The sequence below is a fragment of the Littorina saxatilis genome, linkage group LG11 (assembly GCF_037325665.1).
Source record: "Littorina saxatilis isolate snail1 linkage group LG11, US_GU_Lsax_2.0, whole genome shotgun sequence".
Taxonomy (NCBI): domain Eukaryota; kingdom Metazoa; phylum Mollusca; class Gastropoda; order Littorinimorpha; family Littorinidae; genus Littorina; species Littorina saxatilis.
Window position 1 is genome coordinate 28,527,597 of NC_090255.1, and position 27,500 is coordinate 28,555,096.

The following is a 27,500-nucleotide window of genomic DNA, read 5'->3' on the forward strand; positions in this document are numbered from 1 at the left end:
AGAGTTACTGGTAGTGGATCCCGACAACAACAACAACAACAACAACAACAACAACAACAACAACAACAACAACAACACAATCGGTTCAGCGCTGAGAGCACGTGTTGAAATATCTCATCGATGAGGTTGTGTCCGGGGTGTAGCTGAATACGGTGTCCAAATTTGAAAAAGATCCACCGAGAACTTTGGCCGTGCATCGCGAACAGACAGACAGACAGACAGACAGACAGACAGACAGACACTAGTCGTATATATATATATATATATATATATATATATAGATTAAAAGAACTTCTCGCCACGCGAGCGTGGAGATGGGCAGTTTGTGTGATTGCATGCGCCTTCCTTTGATTGGCTCGTAGCGGACCGCTGGAACTGACAGATGCGGACCCCGCACAGAGCTCAGCCTAGCGTCACTACGCAAGATTCCAGCAAGCTCAAAGGTCAGGTTTTTGGATTTGGTGAACATTTTTATTTCTGTGTTGGTTTTTTACGATGTTACAAGCATTGGTTTTTGGTCATTCCATTTGCAGACGTTTGCGGGAATGCATTGCGTCGGGATGCGATCCTCGCATGCGTCCTGATTTCAAACTTGATAGCCAAATGTACGTTAACATTGTTTGCAGGGGAGGCTTACACCTCCAGCAATTGGTTGGGAAAGATGGCGCCGGATCCAACTACTTACGACATATGTTTCGCGCTAGACCTGACGTTGTGATCTTACAACTTGGGGGAAATGATTTCAGGTTTTCAGAACCTATGGATGCTGAGGAGTTTGCCTTGACGATGCTGGTATTCGCTGGCCTCCTCCATGGGGTTTACAAAATTATAAAAGTTGTGGTTGGTGGCATTCTGCATCGCTTCATGCCAACCGCCGATTACAGAGGATCGCGGGGCTTATTGGCCACAACAGAGCAACGCTATCACGCCTGGGCTCAAGATATTAACGCCAGGCTGGCAGAACACAGTGCTGACTTGCATTACGTTACGGTTTGGTGCCATGACACGTTTCAATTTCAGGAGGAGAAAATAGGCTTGTTTGCGGCCGACGGCGTACATTTGTCTCAACAGGGCAGTTACCTAATGTATAAATCGCTACGGGGCGCGCTGATCGCGGCCAGCAAACCGCTCTGGGGGGAAGCGGGGGAAACTAGAGGGGGGAGTTTACGTCCTCACAGAAACTATACTCACGGAAAAAAGTTAGGGACGGGCCACTGATTTCCCCGCTGACTTTCATTTGGTTAAAACACCCTGTTCTTTCGTCAGCAAAATCAAAATTGGCTGTCGCATGCTACACTGTTAGCAGGAAAACTGCACGGGACTCCCGGGCGCAGAGCTGCAGCACGTGACTAAAATAGCAAAATCGCCAAAAAGTAGGCTGTTGTTTGGCGTGCGCACGGGTAGAATAAGGCAGGTAACATGGCAAAATTGTTGTGCACATGCAAGGACAATCCTTCGAGTGTGAATTGTGATCACGAACTCGGCTTTATAAGCCGCCGATTTTCTGCGAGCTGCCATCTCCTCACCATGCCTGCCAGACGGAAGCTGACAACATTCAACCGAGGAAGAGCAATTGCCTGGCTCCACGACGGCGTATCCAAGTGCGAAGTGGCCAGGCAACTTGGGGTATCGCATTCAGTCATTGTAAGGCTGAATCAACGGTTCCAGACGACAAACAATGTCGAGGAGAGGCCCAGGTCGGGTCGCCCCAAAAAGACTACTCCTAGGGAAGATCGTTTCATCCAACGGCAGGCGCTGCAGCACCGGGCCACCACCTGCAAGGTCATCAGAGGGCAGTTGCGGGAGGCCACTAACGTCAACGTTAGTGAGAGGACCATCGGCAACCGCCTGCATGACGCCCGGCTGCGGAGTCGTCGTCCTGCTGTGCGTCCCCTGCTGACACAGGCTCATCGCCGGACTCGTCTGGCCTGGAGTCGCCGCCACTTGAGATGGACGCGCCGGCACTGGGCTCAGGTCCTATTCAGTGACGAGTCCAGGTTCAACCTGTACCATTGTGACGGCCGGCGCAAGGTCTGGAGGCGTGAGGGCGAGCGTTATGAAGACGACACAGTGCATGAGAGGGTGGCCTTCGGCGGGGGCTCTGTCATGGTTTGGGGGGGCTTCAGCCTTCATCAACGCACCCCCCTGTACCATGTGGTCGGGAATCTCACTGGTCAACGCTACAGGGACGAAATTCTCGCCCCTATTGTCTTGCCGACCCTGCAGCAGATTGGCCCAAACGCCGTGTTTCAGGATGACAATGCTACTCCTCACAGGGCCAGGCTTGTCAACGACTACATCCAGCAAACCGGGGTCGTCAGGATGGATTTCCCTGCCTGTTCGCCAGACATGAACCCCATAGAGCATGTATGGGACGAACTGGACAGGCAGGTGAGGGCCAACCACCAGCCTCCCAGAAACCTGCAGCAGCTGCTGCAGATGCTCCAACAGGAGTGGCAGGCCATTCCACAGGCCTTTTTCACGAAGCTTATGAACTCTATGCGGTCAAGGTGTGGTGAACTTGAGCGCAAACGTGGCGGACACACCCATTATTGACCTCATGAAAGACTTGTTATGTTTATTTGTGACCCCTCTGCTGTTTGTGGACATGAATAACCGAATCGGCTCGATGAAATAAACCCAAATTTTGTAGTTGCGTTGCACATTGACTGAAGTAAACGTGTTCCAAATTTCTGTACGATATGTTCATTCGTTCTTTTGCTGTGATTGCGTGTGTGAACCGTCCTTAACGTTTTTCCGCTAGTATATTTCTTTTTGGGACAAGAGTTGGTGATACGCTAAAATGGGGAAGCGGGCCATCGGCGCTGCTAATTAAAGCTTTCTGGGCAGGCAGCCTTGCGTGCAGCGAGCAAGAGCACTGTTTTCATGCACGAGACGCGCGGACAGCGTGACCTGTTTGGCTTGGAGGCCGAGACGCGCGGACAGCGTGACCTGTTTGGCTGGAGGCGACCTACTTTCAGATAGGTTACACGGTGAAGGCTCAGACTTCTGGGGGTACTTACGCGTGGCGGCTATTTTTAGCCAGGGCCACGCTACACCTGATATTTTGTGTTGCGTTGCAGGGGTGATGGACGCTTAGTGGCGTCTGAAGCCAGCGGTCATCGGGTGCCTGTGGTCGCGGCGTATCTGACTTGAGTCAGTTTCATGCATGACACATGTGCAATCTGATGAATTATATGGGTGGACACGCATAATTATGTTGTTTTTCTCTGGCTCGAAACACAGCCACATTTGTTTGTTTTGGGTGCGTTTGAAACACAGCCAATGTTTGTTTTTGGTGTTGTTTGTAACACAGTCATTTTGGTATGCGCCAGCAGCCTGGTTGTTTTAACCACTTTTATTCCAGAAAATGTGAAGTCAGCTTGAGACGATCCCACAGTTGTGGACGACAAAATTGACTATCCTTCCAAAGATTGCTAGGTCCATTCAAACAACTTAATTTGGCCATGTACTAAGTAGAACGTTACTTGATATGCAACACACAAGCTTTTCTCTGCCGCGTTGTTGTTTTCTTCTGTTACAGGTCTTGAGGGTTCTCAGGCCTGTGGACTTCATGGACACAAAAGATCGCCCCGAGACACGGGAGATAACACGAAGGCCAGAGCTGTGTATTTTTGCATTATGTACAGTTAAAAAGCAAGCCCAGGTAATTTGCAGTTCCGTCCATCTCATTCCCTACCTTCTTTGGGGTCAACACTTCTTTTCGGAGGCAAAAGAGAAGTGTTTGTGGCCCCTTTGTTTGACCCAACAGAAGGGCAGGGGAGACAATCGCTCAGCAGTGCCCTGCTGTGCTATTTGATGCTAAACTTGTTCATGTTTTATTTGTAAATATGTTTTTGGAAAATTGATGTTGAATTTGCTATGTCGTCTGTCATATGAGCGTTGATGCGTTGAGCTGTCGTTATGCGCCATACATGGCCCAGCTCATCCAGCTCATCCGGCTTCAGCGTGTTTTTATATCGGAGTGGTCCTTCTCCTAGACTGGTGGCTTTACAGGGCTGTCGAGTCCAGTCTACCCGGCTATTTGGCCATAGCTGGCTGGTTTGTTTATCTGACAGTTTTTCTCCAGCATTTCGGTTTTTCTCCAGAATAACTGAATAATGTCATAAACCGCCAAGAGCCAGTACAAAATGCTGCAGAAAAAAAGTAAACAGGTTTTCTGCAGTAAAACAACAGCACCGTTTTACTGAAGCATTCTTTATTTCAATTTTACTGCAGTAAAATGTTTTGCTGCAGAAAAAAACGCTGCTTCGGCGAAAGATGACATTATGCAGAAATGCTGCAGAAAAGAACGGTTTTTCTCCAGCATTTGTCTTTTCTGCAGAATAACTGAATAAAGCCATAATCCGCTGGGGATACAAATGTCCTAGCTCTTCAGCATCAATAGGACATTTGACCGCTTTCAGACATTTCAATAGGACGTCAGAATTGTTTCATTTTCAAGAATGACGCTCACCGTGTTACCCCCTGTTTTTGACCCTAATGTAGCACAGGATGCCGTTGAATAGCCAAACGTGTTCAGCTTTTGTTGAACTTTGGCAGGCTTTATTTTTATTTTTCGGTGGCATAACTCAGTGCGCTTCGTCAAAATGTCTCGAACTGAAAGCAAAAGCAGACGCAAGACTAAGTCAGTTGGAGTTGTCTCCCATACTCCTAACTTTAATGTGCTGCAGACGGGTGTCACCCAAACGCAAGATCCGCATTGCACAACTTCAGTGCACCTGTACGCGAGAGTGCTTGGTCGCTTTTTGAAAATGTGTATCTTGAAAGGAACATTAACGAATATCGCGCTGTCCGAAGGAATTGAGTTCTTATCGGACAATGCCAGCGCTCAGTTCAAAACGATAGGACATCTGACCGCCATGCGGCTATGGGAATCGGACATTTGAGCCTCTAAATCGGTCTATGTCCGATGTCCGACGCCTAACGACATCCCTGGTACACCCTACATAAAACAATTAACCATACGGACAAAAATCACCACATGTACTGTTCACACAATATATATGCAATACAACAATTTAAGTCTTTACTTAAATTTGGTTATGACCTGATTCGGCTGACACCTCCGTAAGACAATCAGAAAAGATAATTTGGTCGCTTTTCTGTTGAGGGTCAAACCTACGATAATTCAAGGGAGTTAAATATCCCTACTTCTTTTTCCGTCTTGAACGCAGCGCAACAAGATGTGGTTTTCGCGGAAGAAAACACTATATACACACACATACCCAGCGAACAATCATGCCAACTTTGTGGGAGAGGAGTACGTGCAGAAATAGAATGAAAATTCTATACTGAACGTCAAAATAGTGCGCTGGTTTTCAATGTATTTTGCTCTTTTTAGACCAGGTCCACACGCAAGAACTATATTTTAGCTCAGTCTCGCTATTACTGAGATGTCAAACCAGATTCAAAATGGCCAACTCTAGGTGGTATTTAGGCACAGAAGCTTGTGTTATGGACAAGAGCAGACACACCTCATAGAGAACGCCTCCCAGCAAAGGCCCCACCACGTAGCCAAGACCGGCAAATGTCTCCAATGCCCCCTGTAGACAGACACATGAAGCTTGTCTTGAGAAAGCAGTAAAACATGATTGGATGAAACAAGACAACGAACCGAACACAATTATATCAAGATAAGTTTTGTGTAAATATTTGTTTGTCTGTTCACTTAAAAGACCGTTGGGTCGAAATATCTGTGAATGTATTGTTTTTTCAATAACAAACGTTCCAACAACCTACCTTTCTTGTTTTTTGATTTCAAGACAAAGACAAAGACTAAATACAAATTTATCAAATCAAATCAAAATCAAACACATTGACAATACTATCTCACACATGAACAATTACAGTGTTTGTGCGTAAAACGACAAACACAGCACTTACATTTAAATACAAGTTGTAACGTTTGAAAAGATTACCGAACACATTTCTCACTGCATACACACATTCTCGCCTTCAAGACGTAAAAGATTCAATCACAAAAAAAAAGCCACTCAATTCCTCATAAAATCTAAAAGTACAAGGGAAATTGAAAAATAACCGAATTAGTCTACAAGAAACAGTATAATCCTTACAACTGAAAACTAATCAACTCACAAACGCGGTGCCCACATTTTCCGGAAACTCGTTGGCTATGAGAGCAAAACTTGCAGTCACATAAGCAGAGGCGCCCAGGGCTTGCACGATGCGTACGGCGAAACATAGGGCTATGAAGGGTACACCTGGCGGAGACATGTACAGCAACCTAACGAAGATATAAATGACATCAATGACGAGTGCAACAAGATGCTTCCAGGGCTTGCAACAACCTAGCAAAGAAAAAAGAGCATGCCCGTCGGGTTCCGTTAATGCGATATTAAGAGAGCAAATTCAAAACAGAATATTGACAAACAAAGGTACGTATGACTTTATTTCTGGAACGTTAAAACAGAACCATCATAAAATACAAGCTGTTCACAGGTGCATTGTTTGTTTCTTCTTCTTCTTCTTTGTCCATGGGCTTTAGACTCCCACGTTCACTCATGTTTTTAGCACGAGTGGATTTTTACGTGTATGACCGTTTTTACCCCGCCATTCCGGCAGCATACGCCGATTTCGGGGGAGGCATGCTGGGTATTTTCGTGTTTCTATAACCCACCGAACTCTGACATGGGTTACAGGATCTTTTCCGTGCGCACTTGGTCTTGTTCTTGCGTGTACACACGAAGGCGGTTAAGTCTGCACATAGCATTGTTTGTTTAATTGATGCTGTGTTTGTTTTGTTTTTTTAAGGTTTCCTGTCTTCATTATTGAACACCTTTCTCGTCTTCTTTGCTAATATTTATTTGACCTGTCTATAATTCCCTTTGCTTATATATTTTGTTTGTTTGTTTGTTTGTTGTCGTTGTCGTTGTTGTTGTTGTTGTTGGTGTTGTTAGACATCAATTTGACCTGTATAGTTCTTTCTTTAATTTCATATGACCCGCGTGTTTGTTGGATTGTTTAACCATTTTTTTTCACCTATCAAACACATTTCTTTGATTGCATCATTCTCACTTGTTTGTTTTGTTTGTCTGTTTGCTGGTTTATTTGATAGCTTGTTTTCTTGTTTGTTCGTGGTCGTTGTAACATTTTCTGTATACTTATACATTCTGTTTGCTTTTAATTGCTTCTTCTTCTTCTTCTTCATGTCTTTATTATTGTTTGGCGAATATTACATGTGAGTGAGTGAGTGAGTGAGTGAGTAAGTGAGTGAGTCTTTATTATTGTTTGGCGAATATTACATGTATGTGAGTGAGTGAGTGAGTGAGTGAGTGAGTGAGTGAGTGAGTGAGTGAGTGAGTGAGTCAGTCAGTCAGACAGTCTCTCTCTCTCTCTCTCTCTCTCTCTCTTTCAGTCTCTCTCAGTCTCTCTCTCTCTCTCTCTCTCTCTCTCTCTCTCTCTCTCTCTCTCTCTCTCTCTCTCTCTCTCTGTTCTCAGATTTTAAGAAAAGGCGTAGCCTTAAATCTTAATCTTTGTTAAATAAAGTTCAATTCGATTCAATTCAATTCAACTCTCTCTCTCTCTCTCTCTCTCTCTCTCTCTCTCTCTCTCTCTCTCTCTCTCTCTCTCTCTCTCTCTCTCTCTCTCTCTCTCTATCAGTCTTTGCCTCTCTCCCTCTCTCTCTCGGCTTACCCAAACAAAATAGAACAGCCACCGGATAAGAACTGTCCGGAAACAAATGCAGACTTTGGGCCGATAATAGCAATCTGAAGAAAACAAATCAAATAAATCAAAGTTTTCATTGTTAGTCATGAAAACGGCGAGAAAGTCAAAACAAGTCGCGTAAGGCGAAAATACAACATTTAGTCAAGTAGCTGTCGAACTCACAGAATGAAACTGAACGCAATGCAACGCAGCAAGACCGTATACTCGTAGCATCGTCAGTCCACCGCGCACGGCAAAGGCAGTGAAATTGACAAGAAGAGCGGGGTAGTACTTGCGCTGAGAAGGATAGCACGCTTTTCTGTACCTCTCTTCGTTTTAACTTTCTGAGCGTGTTTTTAATCCAAACATATCATATCTATATGTTTTTGGAATCAGGAACCGACAAGAAATAAGATGAAGGTGTTTTTAAATTGATTTGGACAATTTAATTTTGATAACAATTTTTATATTTTTAATTTTCAGAGCTTGTTTTTAATCCAAATATAACATATTTATATATTTTTGGAATCAGAAAATAATAAAGAATAAGATGTATGTAAATTTGGATCGTTTTATAAAAAAAATATTTTTTTTACAATTTTCAGATTTTTAATGACCAAACTCACTCATTAGTTTTTAAGCCACCAAGCTGAAATGCAATACCAAATCCCGGCCTTCGTCGAAGATTACTTGACCAAAATTTCAACCAATTTGGTTGAAAAATGAGAGCGTGACAGTGCCGCCTCAACTTTCACGAAAAGCCGGATATGACGTCATCAAAGACATTTATTGAAAAAATGAAAAGAACGTATGGGGATTTTATACCCAGGAACTCTCATGTCAAATTTCATAAAGATCGGTCCAGTAGTTTAGTCTGAATCGCTCTACACACACACACAGACAGACAGACACACACACGCACATACACCACGACCCTCGTTTCGATTCCCCCTCTACGTTAAAATATTTAGTCAAAACTTGACTAAATATAAAAAGAGAGATGCAAAAGTTGCGTAACTCTAAGAAAAGCAATTTAAGTAAATGAAACATTCCTAAAACAATGATGGGAATAAAATCCCAGGAGATTTCAGGAAAAGCAAGGCGAAAAGGTGAAAAACTCCATGGAAAATGACGCAAATCGGTGAGATTCAGAAGTCTAAAGAACCCGATACAAAACCGCAAGAAATTACAAGGAAATGTATGTAACAACAAGTCGCGTAAGGCGAAATAATAACATTTAGTCAAGCTGTCGAACTCACAGAATGAAACTGAACGCACTGCTTTATTCACCAAGACCACATAATACTCGTAGTTTCGTCAGTCCACCACTCGTGGCAAAGGCAGTGAAATCGACAAGCCATGCAGAAGAGTGCGGTAGTGGTGGCGCTGTGCTGCATAGCACGCTTTTCTGTACCTCTCTTCGTTTTAACTTTCTGAGCGTGATTTTAATCCAAACATATCATATCTATACGTTTTTTGAATCAGGAACCGACAAGGAATAAGATGAAATTGTTTTTAAATCGATTTCGGAAAAATAATTGTAATAATAAGTTTCATATTTTTAATTTTCAGAGCTTGTTTGTAATCCAAATATAACATTTGTATATGTTTTTAGAATCAGAAAATGACACAGAATAAGATGAAATTGTTTCCGATTTTTAATGACCAAACTCATTAATTATTATTTAAGCCACCAAGCTGAAATGCAATACCAAAGTCCGGCCTTCGTCGAAAATTGCTTTGCCAAAATTTCAATCAATTTGATTAAAAAATGAGGGTGTGACAGTGCCGCCTTAACTTGTACAAAAAGCCAGATATGACGTCATCAAAGGTATTTATTGAAAAAATGAAAAAAAACTCCGGGGATATCATGCCCAGAAACTCTCATGTCAAATTACATAAAGATCGGTCCAGTAGATTAGTCTGAATCGCTCTACACACACACACACACACACACACACACACACACACACACACACACACACACACACACACAGACAGACACACAGACACACATACACCACGACCCTCGTTTCGATTCCCACTCTATGTTAAAACATTTAGTCAAAACTTGACTAAATGTAAAAAGGAAACAATAATGTGTATTTAAAGACTATACATTAAAAATCAAGTTCCACACATTTTGTGTATTTGAAATAAACAAAAACTGAATCCTCAATTCTTGAAACAGACAACTTATACATACTGAGTATTTTGTGGAAGATTTACTAAATACTTACATAATTTCCGAAGATGGGGGACGTTGTGAAAATACAAAATTCAAAACAGCTGAATACCAGGCCTATCAACGAAGCAGGCATGTCTTTTTCTGCAGCCTGAAACACAAAGATATCAAATCAACAAGAGCACTTTAGTCTTTAAACATGGTACAGTACTTCCCGTAGAAAAAGTTCCACTCACAATTTCAGATCTGCACAGACTATATTACATAGGATAAGACCATCCCTTCATTTTGACACAATGTATAGCATCTTGTCGGCTAATTTTGTTGTACATTATTTTTTTGCAGATTGACAGAGTAGCCTGTTAGAAATGTGTTTCTTAAACAAATCAATCTTTTATAAAAGCTTGGCAGTTGTATAGCCTTTGCCATTAAAAACGCAACAAACGATCTACGGCGGTTTTTATGTTACTTGTTATAGCAAGCACCTGTGGTTTAGACATCGTCAAAAACAAAAAAAGTGCACGGAAAACTCATGTCAGAAGACGCGTATAACACGTGGCGTTTAATTCAGTAAAACGTTTCATTCACTCAAAACCCGTGACCTTTATTACTGTCAATACCACTGTCGGTTGCTTCGGCCACAACTTGTGTTGATTTGAAGCTGTAAGTACCGATAATGGAAAACACGTGCAGTTCTCGACACTATAACCCATTCATAACTCCAGCTGTTTCGTTTCAATTTTTTACTCAATGAAACGCCACGTGTTTTATGTGTCTTCTTGCATGAGTTTTCCGTGCAGTTTTGTTTTTGTTTTTGACGAAGTCTAAACCACAGGTGCTTGCTATAACCAGTAACATAAAAACCTCCGTCGATCGTTTGTCGCGTTTTTAATGGCAAAGGCTATATTTTCCTGAGCACCTCCAGCTTCAGAGTATACAAAATACTAATTGTAGCCAGTATGCTGGTGATAGACCTTTTCGGTGTCTGACCAGCTCTCGCGAGGTATTCATACACACACACACACACACACACACACACGCTAAAAACCCCTGACCCACACACACACACACACACACACACACACACACACACACACGCTAAAAACCCCTGACCCACACGTACACACACACACACACACTGACCTCAGCGGGGAAAAACGGGGCCAAAAGCGAGAAACACGTGCAGGCCGCAAAGTTGGCAAAGGCAAGCTGCAGGAAGGTCGCTTTTTTCCTGGATGACATGGCAGAGAAAGAAAAACTTTTCTTCGTGCCATCGCCTTTTTCATCAGGGCTCTCCTGGACACTGGTGTAATCTGAGGATTTGTCAGCTTCGCCTGTGTTTGCACGGCCGTTCCAGGCTGGTGACCCATAGGTCCTGGCGTCTGTGTGATGGACGGGTTGGCGTTCATTCTCCGCTACCATTGTTGCTGTGTTGTGTAGATCAGCGGGTACAGTTTTTTGTTTGTTTGTTCTTGAGAGTGTCTCTTGGCTCAGGTGATGGTAGCGTTGATATGAGTTGTTCTTGAGAGTGTCTCTTGTCTCAGGTGATGGTAGCGTTGATATGAGTTGTTCTTGAGAGCGTCTCTTGTCTCAGGTGATGGTAGCGTTGATATGAGTTGTTCTTGGGAGTGTCTCTTGGCTCAGGTGATGGTAGCGTTGATATGAGTTGTTCTTGGGAGTGTCTCTTGGCTCAGGTGATGGTAGCGTTGATATGAGTATCACCTAACAAATGAATAATTTAAAAACAAAGTAGGGTCCAAAGAGCTTAAAGAGTTAGATTTGTCATTGAATTGTTGAGATTCGTGTTGTTTTGGTCGAAGAAAGCGCAGGCATGCATCCAAAGTGTCAGCAGTGAAAAATATCGATGCCTTTATCTTAATGTGTGCCTGTTTTCTCGGTCGAAGTACAGTAATGAGATCTTTTATTGTGAGTAGGACAAGTACTTGAAACATATACTAGTAAGACTGTTGTAGAACAAATAAGACACAACTACTGTCTACCGCTCACTACACATTTACTGATAAAGACTTGTCTTAAAACAGAATAAGACGAAATGACGTCACGCTCATAAGATAATTGCCTATGTCATTTTTTGATGTTTTGAGAAAAACGCAAAAAACGTTCTTTGGTTTCTGAACAATCTGCCTATCTCATTTTAGTTATAAGTTGCAAAATGCCTATCTCGAGCGGTGACAGCTGGATAAACGTAAGATAAAGAGCTGACAGCAACATTTTCAATCAGCAAAACTGCTTTTGCATGCTTTCACATTCTCAAAACATGTCTTCCTGTATCAAAAAGAAAAAGTGCCTAACTCAAGAAACGAGATCGGCATTTTTGCTTACGTCACCGTGACAATGGTTTCCGATAGTCTGAGAGTTTGTACTCTCTTACACATGATAGATACCCTTCCAATAGCTTCCCTTGTAGTTTCACTACAGAAATGCCTAACACTGAGATAGGTATTTTTCTTATGAGCGTGACGATGAGTGATTACTGTTCATTGCACATGAACTGGCTAAGACTGTCTTGAAACAGAATTAGGTCGACTCTTTGTCATGTGTGTTCGTTGCACATGTTTTGGTTAAGAATTCGCCAAAATAACTGCCTACCGGTTCACTGCATAATGTCCTGTGCAAAATTGTGTTCGGTGTACTAACTAGCGGCGAATGTTTCGGTGACACCGGTCGCATGATCAAGAAATATCACGTGAGGAGACTCGTGATCTTCTCAAAATGATAGCCGCCATTATTGTCACTCTTCAAGGATGAAGACACACAAATATTCAACCAATGAAAAGTCAGTGCGCCTTAGGTTACAGTGACGCGCTGCAAGATTTGCAGGAAGGAATCGGCGAACCTTGAACGTTGCAGCTGCAACCCGGCCCAAAATAGGGGAATCTCCTGATTTGATGACGTAGTGCAAAGTTCGCCGAACCTACAGCCGAACCACGCCGAACCTATTTCGGCGAACGTTCGATGACGTCATCAAATCAGGGGATTCCACTAATTTTTGGTTGCAGCTGTAACCTTCGCGGTACGCCGATACAATCCTGCAAACATTCGGCACGTCATCGGCTAACTGACTTTTCATTGGTTGAATATTTGTGTATCTTCATCCTTGAAGAGTGACAATACTGACGGTAATAACGCTGTCAATCGATCACGAGTCTTCTCACGTGATATTTCTTGATCATATATGACAGGTATCGCCGATACATTTCGCCGCTAGTTAGTACACCGAACCGGGCACGGTGTAACGTTCGCCGAACGTTCGCCGACCTAGTTCGGCTTGGTTCGGCTGTTGTGAGTAGCTGGCTTTTAAGGATCTTTCACCAAGGTTTTTGTGTCTGGTTTTTCGGGGATGCAGAGGAGTTTTTTTAGGCAAGGATCTGAAGGAAAGGGATGGCACTGAGGGAATTGGACAAATAGGGGGGAAGTGAATTCTCAAAACATCTGTTCCCTAACAACACTTTCGCGACGGGAGGTGACTATATTAGTAATAGCGCTGCAACGCCCACGGACGGGAAGTGACTATTTTAGTATTAGACATACAAGGTACACGACTCGTGATTGCTTCCCGGTTTTTGAAGCTTGCAGTAAATTGAGTTGTTTCCCTTGATACACGTGGTTTTCTCTTCCGGCTTGATCAAATTAGTGCAGATTTGCGTGGTGTTTTCGAACAAAAAAAATGAATCGAAGGCGAGCCTTGTCACGGGAGGAGATTCTCCGGATGTTGGATCTTGAGGATCCTGTAGATCATGATACATCGTGTCGTTTTAGCCTCAAGAAAGCGATAATAGCAGTGATATTGAGGAAGAAACAGTCCCGTTGTTGCTAGTACGAGTCGGCAACTACACGTGGTAGGGGGTGATACTGCTAGACGAACATGTATCTCGGAATCGTGCAGGAGCTATGGGGGCGTGGCAGCACTGATAACAATGGATGGCTGGAGCCTTCAAATCCTTTTGGAATTGTTCATAGGTGTACTTTGTTGTGAAAATGTGACTTATATTCAATATGGATTACCTAGACATCATTTGGTGAGTGTTACAGTTTTGTTTCATTTGAGTCAGGATGCTGTGAGTGAATGCGTGATTTGCTTGTTTTTTTCTTTGTACTGTCTCCTTATTTCTGTGTACAATGTTAACAATATTTCAGCTAATTCATAGGTTTTACACCTTGTTTGGTTATAACATTATTTATAATACTTTCTGTTAAAAAATAACTTTTAAAAAAAGCTGTGGAAAATAAAACACACACAAAAAACCGTTAAAAAACACAAATTATCCCCCTTTCACCCCCCTTTGCTAAAACAAATCGCGTGACAAACTTATAAATAGCACGACTGAACTAGGCATCCATTTTTGAATTAGTACACACAATTTGGTGGTGATTGGACTTAATTCAAGCTTGCTAGACAGATTTCTTTACAGTTACTGATTTTTGGGAAGTTTCTTGGTGGCAAGCTTGGGCAGGCAGGACGTTAACGCCGTGGCAGTGCTAGTCACAATAGTGTTAATTACATTTAGTCAAGTTTTGACTAAATGTTTTAACATAGAGGGGGAATCGAGACGAGGGTCGTGGTGTGTGTGTGTATGTGTGTGTGTGTGTATGTGTGTGTGTGTGTGTGTGTGTGTGTGTGTGTGTGTGTATGTGTGTTTATGGTGGGATAGCTCGACTCCCGCGCGAAATTTAGCGCTTTACTTGGACTCATAATTTTAATTCGACGTCCAAATAAAACACGTCTTCAAAATCACTCCAAAATAATTATGGAGGCTTGAAATAATGTGTAATACATATAAATAATTGAATTTGCCTACATTTTCACAATTTAGCAAAATGTCGGGATATAACACACATTGTGTTACTTTTTGTGTTTTGTGTTTGTCCGGATACAACCTGAGTAACAATCCCTGTTCACACACACTTTTTTTTCGCAGTTTAACATAATATGAGGTTGTTTTATTACTATGACATGAGCAAGTTGCTTTTTAACTATATTTTGAATTTAGAACAGCTAGATTTTAAATTAAAACTAATATTTTTGTTGTTTTTATGTTTGCTGACATATATTGGATTTTATGCTTTTGTATCAGTCAGGTTTTGTAAATCAAGCTCAGTTTTTGGAAAAAAAATCTTCTCTTAGAACTTTGATATTAAAAAAAAAAGTAAATGTTGTGGTAGTAGTGGTTTTTGTTGTTTATTTTGTCCTCCAAGGCTCCATATTCCTTCAAAATACATGTATTATCATTCTGCTACTATGTTGTGCTGGTTTTGTGTCTAACTTAAACCAAAAAATGTAAGTAACCTGTACTTTTTTTCTTTTAAACACTTTTGCCTTTAAATCATACCCTAGCCTGTGTATGCTACAGTGGAACCCCTGTCTCAAGACTTTATTTTAAAACATAAGGTCATAACATTTATCATATATTCGGGATCAGCTCGTTACTAGGGAGATTTAAAAGACAGCACATTTCGTTTTGCAGCTCGTTTCGTTTGGTGAATGAGTCACCCCGCGAAACGGAACGTGAAACGAGACGGCATAGGCCGCAGACAAGATTTAGATGTATTCACGTTTCGTTTCGGAATGAAGGAAGGGCGATAAATCTTCAAGTGAAATTATCACGTCTGTCCTCGATCAGAATGGAAAAAAAACCCTAGGAGGTGGTCCAGAATCGGGCATACTTTGATTATTTTCAGTCCAAATAAATCACACAGACTTTGTTTATACAAAATCACATACGAAGCCAGAATAAAAATTCGATGCGATGACCTACTTCTGCTTCGCCATTTGCTTTCTCACCATGAAGTTGGATAAATGTACCAGGATCAGCACCCTTCAAAATATTTCAGTTCACAACAGTTGTCTACCTCCAATGAACACATTCTCAGCGCTGAAAGACTGTGAAAGGGTTGATGAATCTAGCAATGCATAAAATGGCCAACAAATAAAACTGTTAGTGTGCAAAAATACTCACAAAAGTTGACGAAATATTGTTCGTTTTTTGGGGGTGGAAAACGTGACTGCGTTTTGACGTTCCACGTTCCGTTTCAGTTGACCTTCACCTTTCCAGCGAGAGACCCCCGAAATGATGACGTTTACCACAACTTCAAAACGAAACGTCCCGACGTTTCGTTTTTTAAATCTCCCTACTCCCCCGGCTCTTTCTTTCTTTCTTTATTTGGTGTTTAACGTCGTTTTCAACCAAGAAGGTTATATCGCGACGGGGAAAGGGAGATCAAACACCTCAGAGCTGGAACATTTCGTTTTTGCCGCATAACATGAAGATTTCACCACTTTGATGCATCCACTGATAGGAAGTGTCGCGGATACATTTGAATAACGACATCCAATAAAGTCTACCAATTACCTGATTCCTTTTTAAGCTCTCTGTCTCTGACGGATACATATGAATAACGACATCCAATAAAGTCTACCAACAGCTGCGAAAACTTTTATAAGAAACTTGAAACTCATCAAAAGGAATGAGTTGCACCTTGGGTCATTTGGTCCTGAATTTCCCGACCTGAGCCAGCCAAAGCAGGAAAACAATACAACGTAATTCCTTTCTAAGCTTTCTGTCTCTGACGGATTGCATTTAAATAACGACATGCAATAAAGGCTACCAACAATCAGCTGCGGAGACATTTGTCTAAAAAAAATACGCCGAGAGGCGTTAAAGTTCCCCTTGGTTTGTCCCTGTCAAAAAAAATAATTTGGGATTACTTTTTTGTACTACCACGCATATGTAACGCCATTTTCATAAAGTTGATAGTAATTACAGCTTTCCGGTCATATGTCCGGCTATCACTCATTTTTAGGTGGCAGATGTCCAGATATAACACGTGTTTCAGAATCTCTATTTTTGGGTGTGTAACTTTCAATAATGAGTGTTTTAATGTTTTTGTTCTCAGAAAGTATTCTTAAAGTCTAACACATGTTTACACTCGCACTCCGTGTCTGTAGCTTTAGAAATAAACAAGTCCAGATATAACACATATTTCTAAGCGGCAAATGTCCAGATATCCCCCCTCAGGCACGTATGTGTGTGTGTGTGTGTGTGTGTGTGTGTGTGTGTGTGTGTGTGTGTGTGTGTGTGTGTGTGTGTGTGTGTATGTGTGTCTGTCTGTCTGTCTGCAATACCAAAGTCCGGGCTTTGTCGAAGATTAGTTGACCAAAATTTCAACCAATTTGGTTGAAAAATGAGGGCGTGACAGTGCCGCCTCAACTTTCACGAAAAGCCGGATATGACGTCATCAAAGACATTTATCAAAAAAATGAAAAAAACGTCTGAGGATATCATACCCAGAAACTCTCATGTCAAATTTCATAAAGATCGGCCCAGTAGTTTAGTCTGAATCGCTCTACACACACACACGCACAGACAGACACACACACATGCACCACACCCTCGTCTCGATTCCCCCCTCTTCGTTAAAACATTTAGTCAAAACTTGACAAAATGTAAAACTTGACTAAATGTAAAAACACGCTCAGAAAGTTAAAACGAAGAGGGGTACAGAAAAGCGTTCTAACCTTCTCAACGCAACTACTACCCCGCTCTTCTTGTCAGTTCCACTGCCTTAGCCACGAGCGATGGACTGACGATGCTACGAGTATACGGTCTTGCTGAAAAATTGCATTGCGTTCAGTTTAATTCTGTGAGTTCGACTAAAATTAATGTTGTATTTTCGCCTTACGCGACTTGTTCTTTTTACATTTAGTCAAGTTTTGACTAAATGTTTTAACGTTGAGGGGGGAATCGAGACGAGGGTGTACGTGGTGTGTGTGTGTGTGTGTGTGTGTGTGTGTGTGTGTGTGTGTGTGTGTGTGTGTGTGTGTGTGTGTGTGTGTGTGTGTGTGTGTGTGTGTGTGTGTGTGTGTGTAAAGCGATTTAGAGAAAACTACTTGACCGATCATCATGACATTTTACATGGGAGTTCCTAGGTATGATATCCCCAGATATTTCTTTCATTTTTACATTTAGTCAAGTTTTGACTAAATGTTTTAACATAGAGGGGGAATCGAAACGAGGGTCGTGGTGTATGTGTGTGTGTGTATGTGTGTGTGTATGTGTGTGTGTGCGTGCGTGCGTGCGTGCGTGCGTGTAAAGCGATTCAGACTAAACTACTGGACCGATCTTTATGAAATTTTACATGAGAGTTCCTGGGATTGATATCCCCGAACGGTTTTTTTCTTTTTTTCGATAATCATTAAAGACATTTGTCTTTAATGACGTCATATCCGGCTTTTCGTGAAAGTTGAGGCGGCACTGTCACGCTCTCATTTTTCAACCAAATTGGTTGAAATTTTGGTCAAGTAGTCTTCGACGAAGCCCGGACTTCGGTATTGCATTTCAGCGTGGTGGCTTAAAAATTAATTAATGACTTTGGTCATTAAAAATCTGAAAATTGTAATAAAAAAAAAAAATTATAAAACGATCCAAATTTACGTTTATTTTATTCTCCATCATTTTCTCAGTGATTCCCAAAACATATAAATATGTTATATTTGGATTAACAGCAAGCTCTGAAAATTAAAAATATAAAAATTATTATCAAAATTAAATTTTCGAAATCAATTTAAAAACACTTTCATCTTATTCCTTGTCGGTTCCTGATTCCAAAAACATATAGATATGATATGTTTGGATTAAAAACACGCTCAGAGAGTTAAAACGAAGAGAGGTATAGAAAAGCGTGCTATCCTTCTCAGCGCAACTACTAAACCGCTCTTCTTGTCAATTTCACTGCCTTTGCCATGAGCATGAGCGGTGGACTGACGATGCTACGAGTATACAGTCATTGCGTTCAGTTTCATTCTGTGAGTTCGACAGCTACTTGACTAAATGGTTTTTTTTTTGTTTTTTTTTGAACCTCAGTTACAATATGACTCGCTACGAATATGATACTGTGAGCGAAGCTGAACAGTTTAAACGTAAACAGAATGGGTTATAAATAATGATAATATCATTCTTTCGTTTAACATGGACAATCTTCGAAAATGTACAATATTTTCAATCAATTATAATTTAGCTATAATTCTCTCCGTCAACTGGCATTTGCACACTTTCTCTCTTTCTCTATCCTCTCTCCCCATCCTCTCTCTCCCTCCCCTCCCCTCTCTCCCTCTCTCTATCTTTAATCGTCCTCTCTCTCTCTCTCCCCTTCTCTGTCTCTCTCACCCTCCCTGCCACTCTCTCTCTCTCTCTCTCTCTCTCCGATACTGTGAGCGATGCTGAACAGTTTAAACATAAACCCTACCATTCTCTCTCTCTCTCTCTGATACTGTGAGCGATGCTGAACAGTTTAAACATAAACAGATAGGGTTATAAATAGCAATAATATCATTCTTTCGTTTAACATGGACAATCTTCGAAAATCTCTCTTTCTCGCTCACACTCTCCCACCCCTCCCTCCGCTCTTTCTCTACCTCTCTCTCTCTCTCGCACCCTCCCCTTTCCCCCTCTCTCTCTTCCTCTCTCAATCTCTCTCTCTCTCTCTCTCCCTCTCTCTCTCTCTCCCTCTCCCTCTCTCTCTCTCCCTCCCTCACTCTCCCTCCCTCCCTCACTCTCTCTCTCTCTATTACCATGGTTGTGTTTAAATGAATTAATAATAATGATATATTTTGCTGTTCGTCATAATTGTTTTCATCATTGGTTCACCTTAGTTAATACATTGACATTTGCAACGAGTCATTTACAATAGCATGATAGTACTGGGTTAGTACTTTAGATATTTTTTTGTTATCATGGGTTTTATAAATTTTCTTCTCTTCTTCTTTTATAATTATTAATTAATGACCTATATGTGCTGATGACCAATTTAATTTCCTTTGTTGGATCAATAAAATGTTATGAGTTATGAGTTATGAGTTATGAGTTATGAGTTTCTCAGTCAAAAAGCCGAATGGAGAGCTCTCTTTCAAATATACAATTTGGGTCAAAGCCTTCTCCGTATTTGTATATACTTATTGACATTTTTGCAACAAGCAGAATAAAGTTAATATTTCTTATAGTTTGGTCCTGTTGCTTGTTCGGTTGGAAACCAAATAAAACGTCAGTTTCTTTTAATTTTATCTGTGAACCTGTTTTTATATAAATTTGCTTTTCTACGTTCTTCCAAAAAAGTGATATTCTTGGGCATTTAAAGAAAAAATGTTCAATGAAATCAATATCTGCACACAGACTACAGCGATTGTTTTCACGTTTTTTCATTTTGTGTAGTAAGATATTAGTGGGGTAGATATTATGCAATATCTTCCAGTGAAGTAGCCTTAGTCGCTCTTCCTTGGTGCAGTTGTTTGCTATCATCCAATGATTTCTTTCTATTTTATAGTTATATTTATTCATCCAAAAATGTATTGAGCAAGGAGTATTTGCTTTTTGTTTGGTAAGTAGTGATCTAAACTTTTTGGGAGTCCAGATTTTAAGAGATTGAGGTTCTAGAGCGACAATCGCTTCTTGAGTTTGGTTATTGTCAGCTCGCAATGATTGCACAATGAGCGCGGTTCGCATTGCATTATAATCAAACAGCAGAGCAGGGTAGTCCCCGATTTTTTCTGCAATACGTGCGAGTGGTAATAATCCCTCGTCTGTCCATATATCTTGGACGTAATTTATGTATGCATTTGTCCATCTCTTGAAGAACAGAGGTCTGTTTCTGTACATTATCTCTTTGCTATTCCAGAGACAGGTATATTTGAATTCAGTATTGGACAGGTATATATTTCTGAATTCAAGCCATTTAATTAGACATGATTTCCAGAATTTAGATTTGACTTTTTCGAGTCCTAAAAATGTTTTTGGATTGGCAGTAGCATTGAGGCAGCAAAGGTTTGTTCCAACTTCATTAAAGATGTAGGTTGGTATTAATTTCCATTTGGCAGATGTGTCTATTTTTAACTGAGTTATCCATGTCATCATAAAGGAGGCTTGCATATCTATTATGTTTATCATATTACAACCTCCATTCTCCCCTACGTTGCACATTACACATCTGTTTACCTTTTCAAAGGCTCGCGTATTTGTGTACTTCTTTTTCCATAAAAATCGAAATAAGATTGTATTTACTTTCTGTAGGATAGTGGCTGGAGCACTTAAAGCTTGCATTGGGTATACAAATTGTGAAATCAAGAAACTTTTTACAATACATAATTTGCCTGTGAAACTAAGGTTTCTTTTAGACCATATGCTTATTATTCTTTCTATTTTTTCGATTCTTACCGACCAATTCTCATTTATGTCTGATGCAGTGACATCATTTTTAAAGAGTATACCTAAAATCTTTAGTTGTTTTTTCCATTTTAAGTCACAGAGATGTTCTCTGCTGTCCTTGACTAAATGTTGTATTTTCGCCTTACGCGACTTGTTGTGATAAATGTCTTTGATGACGTCATATCCGGCTTTTCGTGAAAGTTGAGGCGGCACTGTCACGCTCTCATTACTACATTTAGTCAAGCTGTGTGGAACTCACAGAATGAAACTGAACGCACTGCATTTTTTCACAATGACCGCAGTGCGCCGCTAGTGCAAAAGGCAGTGAAAGTGACGAGCCTGTTTAGCGCGGGAGCAAGGGCGCTGTGCTGCATAGCACGCTTTACTGTACTTCTCTTCGTTTTAACTTTCTGAGCGTGGTTTTAATCCAAACATATCATATCTATATGGTTTTGGAATCAGGAACCGACAACGAATAAGATGAAATTGTTTTTAAAACGATTTCGGAAATTTAATTTTAAACATAATTTTTATATTTTTAATTTTCAGAGCTTGTTTTTAATCCGGATATAACATATTTATATGTTTTTGGAATCAGGAAATGATGAAAAATAAGATGAACGTAAATTTGGATCGTTTTAGAAACAAATTAATTTTTTTACAATGTTCAGATTTTTAATGACCAAAGTCATCAATTAATTTTTAAGCCACCCAGCTGAAATGCAATACCGAAGTCCGGCCTTTGTCGAAGATTGCTTTACAAAAATTTCAATCAATTGTATTGAAAAATGAGGGTGTGACAGTGCCGACAGAAAAAGATAAATGTAATACAGGAGGCAAACTATGAATTGTTAAAGCAAAAACCATGGAAAATAATATTTGAAGGAAACCATAGTGCCCAATCGTGTTTGGCCTCGGCAGACTCAGCCCCAGCTGGTGTGGTAAAATGGAATGGTATTTTTGATAACCTCAGCTGGAACAAGATCTTTTACTTATGTCATAAGACAACAGTTGATTGTCAGCTAAAATGGTTCCAGCTGAGGTTAATTTATAGGGCTTTGCCCACAAACCGCTACTTATTTCTGAGAAAAATTGTTGAATCTTCTAATTGTTCGTTTTGTAACAATGAGGAAGAAACAATTAATCATTTGATGTGGCATTGCCAGCATATTAACAGGTTTTGGCAGGAACTACAGGAACTGTTAAATAATAGTTGTTATCATGTTACTAATTTCCGGTTTTCGGAAGCGTTGGTATTGTTTGGAGTTCAGGAAAATATGTTCACTGATAAAGCCTTAGATTTCATTATTTTATTGGCCAAATTTTATATTTACAAATGTAAATGGAATTCTGAAAGACCGATGCTTCCGATATTCTTGAAATTTTTGAAAAGTAGATATTTATTGGACAAGTACAAGGGGGGATTAGCAGAAGATAAGTTTGACCGCCTCTGGCAACCATATACTAACCTGGTTTCATGAAAATTGTCCAGTACTGGGCTCTACTCCTCCTCCCTAATTCGTTAACAGTATCTTGATATATATTCTGTTGTAAACTTTTTTTATTTTTTTATTTTTTTTATACATTTTATTTCCTTTATATACACATAAACACAGCATAACATACATTCTGTTGTAAACTTGAATCTTGTAGCAATCAATATTGTTTAAAGGTCTAGTAGTTGTTGTAGTCAAACGATCCTATACAGTGCCTCTTTAACTTTCTCCCTCTCTCTCTCTCTACTTCTCTCTCTGTTCTAGATCATTCTTTTTATGCATGTTGTAGGTATGAATGTGGCGATGTAAATTGTGATGTAATGTATACTGTGTTGTAAAAAAAACCCAGGAACAAAAAATATTAAAGAAAAAAAAAAGAAAAAAAAATTTGGATCGTTTTAGAAACAAATTAATTTTTTTACAATGTTCAGATTTTTAATGACCAAAGTCATCAATTAATTTTTAAGCCACCAAGCTGAAATGCAATACCGAAGTCCGGCCTTTGTCGAAGATTGCTTTACAAAAATTTCAATCAATTGTATTGAAAAATGAGGGTGTGACAGTGCCGCCTCAACTTTTACAAAAAGCCGGATATGACGTCATCAAAGATATTTATCGGAAAAAAGAAAAAAAATGTCCGGGGATATAATTCCCAGGAACTCTCATGTCAAATTTCATAAAGATCGGTCCAGTAGTTTGGTCTGAATCGCTCTACACACACACACGCACAGACAGACAGACAGACACACACACACACACACACACACATACACCACGACCCTCGTCTCGATTCCCCCTCTGCTGCATGTTGCAAATTATTCAACTGCGTCTGTAGACCAACCACAGTCTCAGATAATAGAACAACATCATCAGCCAATAATAAAATAAATAGCTCCATATAATCATTCAAAAACTGTGCACCATGTCTTCCTTTTTCAATAATTTCCAAAGCCAACTCGTTTATAAAGAGAGAAAACAAAAGAGGACTACAAACATCACCTTGTTTCACACCGTAGGTACACTTAAAGGCATATGTACTCGATGACTATACACGCTAATTGCTTTACCAACAGCTGGAGACATGCTAAATTAAGTTCCCTGCAAAATATTGTGGTCTAGGACCCCTTCAATGTTGAGATATGTTAATTTTCATTTTGATCTGGATCGTCCTATTTATAGATTTGGCAACACATGTAACGTTGATGCAAGGGAGCTAACACCGCGGCTTTGTTGACATCCTCACTTTTTCAGAGGCTAGAACAAGCTGTAATGCATGTATTATGGTCCGCGCATGGTGACATATCGTCATTATATGGTCTTATGGTGCGTTTGACATCGATTATGGGCAAACTACACTTTGTAAACACGGGAGCGCGTACATATGCCTTTAATATAATCAGTCAAATGTACACCACATTTCACTCGGCATTTAACATTTTCATACATACTTTTAATGCAAAGGGAACAACGAGAGAGAGAGAGAGAGAGAGAGAGAGAGAGAGAGAGAGAGAGAGAGAGAGAGAGAGAGAGAGAGAGAGAGAGAGAGAGAGAGAGAGAGAGAGAGAGAGAGAGAACGAAAGAGAGAGAAAGAACGAAAGAGAGAGAAAGAGAGAGAGAGAGCGAGAAAGAAAGAGAGAGAGAGAGCGAGAAAGAGAGAGCGAGAAAGAAAGAGAGAGAGAGAGCGAGAAAGAAAGAGAGAGAGGGAGAGAGAAAGAAAGAAAGAAAGAAAGAAAGAGACAAGACAAGACAAAATCTTTATCATCGAGGGTAATAGATAAGCAAGATTATTGCTTTTTTACATCCAGCCCTCGCCCTAATATAGGGTCAACAAGAACAGAAAACAATATAATCAAAGAATTATCACATCAAACTTAATACATTATAACTGTATATACAGATAAAAATTTAAAAAATAAATTGTCATGCTGCATTTTAAGAACAATTTCCAAGTGTCAATTTTTAACATAACTTAATTTAGATCTGTATATTATCCCCGAGTACGCTAGTACTTGGGTCCAGCAGACTTTAATTGTGTGTCTGTGTGTGTATCTGTCTGTCTCGACTTAACAGCTTATTGCTGGGAAACTACTGGGCGCAGTTCGTTCAAAAGTTGATACACTAACTTGATAATAGGTCCGATTGATCGTATTAAAACTTCATAATGTTACCTGGGACCTAAATGCCCCAAAAAACACAAAAGTTCTTGACGGTTGGACGAATTCAATCGGAGCGACAGCCAGCCATTGAGCTCATAGAACAGCCGAACGCGTGCGTCATGAAAAGCATGCGTATCGCATGCGAGATGCGAGCAAGCCAGCCAGCATCTTGAAGACACGGCCAGTACCGTATAACTGGCCTTGATACCGAACGATCCAAGGGGGGCAATCTCAGTCATCTGAAAGAGGGAAATCCAGACGCAATCCGCCTTGTTCGATTTTATGGGCTTGGACGATAAAGAAAAATAAGAAAAGCAAAAGCTGGAGTCCAGTCTGGACGAAACTGCTATCAAGAACGCAGAATTGATTTTTTCTGAGTTTTGTTTCAGCCGTAAGCGCCATGTTTATCGGAGCAGGAAACTCTTCCAGAGTGAGGCCCCTTTGTTGGTTTCACTGCGGCCGCACATTGTGAACAGCAGTTATGAGAAATTCGAAATGAGAAATGGCGCTTATGGCTGAAAAAAAAACCTCTGAAAAAATCAATTCTGCGTTCTTGATAGCAGTTTCGTCCAGACTGGACTCCAGCTTTTGCTTTTTTTATTTTTCTCTATCGTCCAAGCCCATAAAATCGAACAAGGCGGATTGCGTTTGAATTTCCCTCTTTCAGATGACTGAGATTGCCCCCCTTGGATCGTTCGGTATCAAGGCCAGTTACACGGTACTGGCCGTGTGTTCAAGATGGCCAGCCAGCGGGTGGGGATTAATTTGTCTCGGCAAAGAAACTACAGTGCAGGTTTGGTCTCGGTGAGACTGAAAGAGAGACAGAGAGCACGAGAGAGAGCGACAGGGACACTGTGTCAGTGATTCAAGGTGGTGGCTTGGTGGCCAAAGGGATCCGGGTTCGATTCCCGGCATGGGCGGTCTATTTTTTAATTTTTTTTTAAAATTCTTGTTTACTATTGTTTATTATGAACGTTTTAATGTTTTATTTTACTCAAATAATTTTTTTAATTGTGTAAAATAAAATATTTTTTTTTTAAATCCACGTGCACAAGACAAAAACTTTCATACTGGGGGAGCGAGCTAGTCTGAAGAGTACTCGGGTCCAGCGCCAGCGTTTTTTATTATAATTTTGTTTAACGTGCACATACATGCAGAGAGAGAGAGAGAGAGAGAGAGAGAGAGAGAGAGAGAGAGAGAGAGAGAGAGAGAGCGAGAAAGAAAGAGAGAGACAGAGAGACAGACAGACAGAGACAGAGAAACAGAGACAGGGAGAAACAGAAAGAGAGATAGGGACAATGACAATTTTTCGCGTAACTGAGACAGTTCACGTATAGTACGTGCAGGCAACGGTGAACTGTGACACAGCACAGTTTCCACAGCCACGTACACAACATGTCAGGCTCAGCATTTTCTACACGCAAGGAAACGTTGACAACTCATGCGGGTGATTCGGCTGTACAGACAATTACACACTGGACGCAGTGCTTCTTACCTGTCAGTAAATTGTGTCCACCCTGTCTTTGTATTGTTGCTGTGTATCTCTCTGGTCGTCTCTCTGTACTTCACAGGTTGTTTTCTTCTTATGTTGGTGAAGAATTCACTGCATAACGTTTGTTTTGAGAGTGTATCCACTGCTCCTCAAGTAACTCACACCATTAATACTGTGTCAAGGGAGACGACTGCTAGATATCGCTCTCTAATTTGGAGTATGTCGATTGCATCCCCTAGATAACCGTTTCGTCAGATTTATTTTATTTTGGTATTTTTTAGTTTTTGTTGTTGAACCCCTTTGACGGGCAGTCAACGAATTAAAAACAAAGGAGTGTCCACCATTGCCGGCTGCTTTGCCATTTAAACGAGACCCATAATTGAATCTTTCCAGAAGAGAGAGAGAGAGAGAGAGAGAGAGAGAGAGAGAGAGAGAGAGAGAGAGAGAGTTATGATCATACAGACAGAAAGGCTAACTAACGAACAGATAGACAGTAAAGTGGACAGAAGCACATACACAGACAAATAAATACATACATACATACATACAGACAGCCAGCCACACACACACACACACACACACACACACACACACACACTCACAAACACATACACGTGCGCGCGCACACACACACACACAGTACACACACATACACACAATAGTGATATATACCCACACACTTAAATCCGCCCCCCCCACACACACACACGCGCAGAAAACGGATCTTAGTTTGAACACTCACCTTGCACTCGTCACAACAACGACGTTTCAGTAAAGCAAGAATCGTCGTCACGTCTGGCCTCTGTCGTTTGCTTATGAAGAACGTCCTTCCTTGGTTTTTAAGTCTATGACCCCCATCAGAGTTTAGGCCTGCTTTCACAGTGTTGAGATATAATATAGAGTTCACGATTTAGGTACGCACCGAATTAAGATAATACAATGAAGACATCAGCATGGTGCAACCCTTGTTGTTGACCGGCCAAGTCTGCTTTGAATTTCATTTAACAATTACGCGTGAGGCGCGAGATATGCAACGTCATGCATCTCCGTGTCTTGAAAATAGGTACAGTTTAGTTTGAGGATAGGAACAGTCTGCGTGCATGTCTCTTATGATAAGCTCAGGCTATATCTCTTGTGATAAGCGTAAGCGCGGGGTAGTAGGCTTAGCTGTGGGCTAGTTTGGCTGAACTGAATTATGTTTGTCAAGATTACAGATTAATTGTATCAGTTTGTGCCTTAAAAACATGTTTTCACAGACAGTTCTGA

The 27,500-nt window shown here is 40.8% G+C and overlaps 1 protein-coding gene across 2 annotated transcripts in view; it reads right to left on the reverse strand.

Annotated features, from left to right (window-relative positions):
- The window catches only part of LOC138980203 (MFS-type transporter SLC18B1-like), a 47,148-nt gene extending 19,856 nt beyond the window's left edge, over nucleotides 1–27,292 (reverse strand). Inside the window, exons 1-6 of one of the 2 annotated variants that reach the window (XM_070353042.1) lie at nucleotides 26,977–27,292; nucleotides 11,018–11,596; nucleotides 9,930–10,025; nucleotides 7,678–7,751; nucleotides 6,121–6,268; nucleotides 5,499–5,567 (exon numbers count right to left, since the gene is read on the reverse strand). In XM_070353042.1, the coding sequence (XP_070209143.1) occupies nucleotides 5,499–5,567; nucleotides 6,121–6,268; nucleotides 7,678–7,751; nucleotides 9,930–10,025; nucleotides 11,018–11,296 (666 nt within the window). In that variant the 5' untranslated portion in view covers nucleotides 11,297–11,596; nucleotides 26,977–27,292. The remainder of the gene's footprint in view (nucleotides 1–5,498; nucleotides 5,568–6,120; nucleotides 6,269–7,677; nucleotides 7,752–9,929; nucleotides 10,026–11,017; nucleotides 11,597–26,976) is intronic. The other variant, XM_070353041.1, reaches the window with a different exon arrangement.
- Nucleotides 27,293–27,500: the final 208 nt, after the last annotated feature.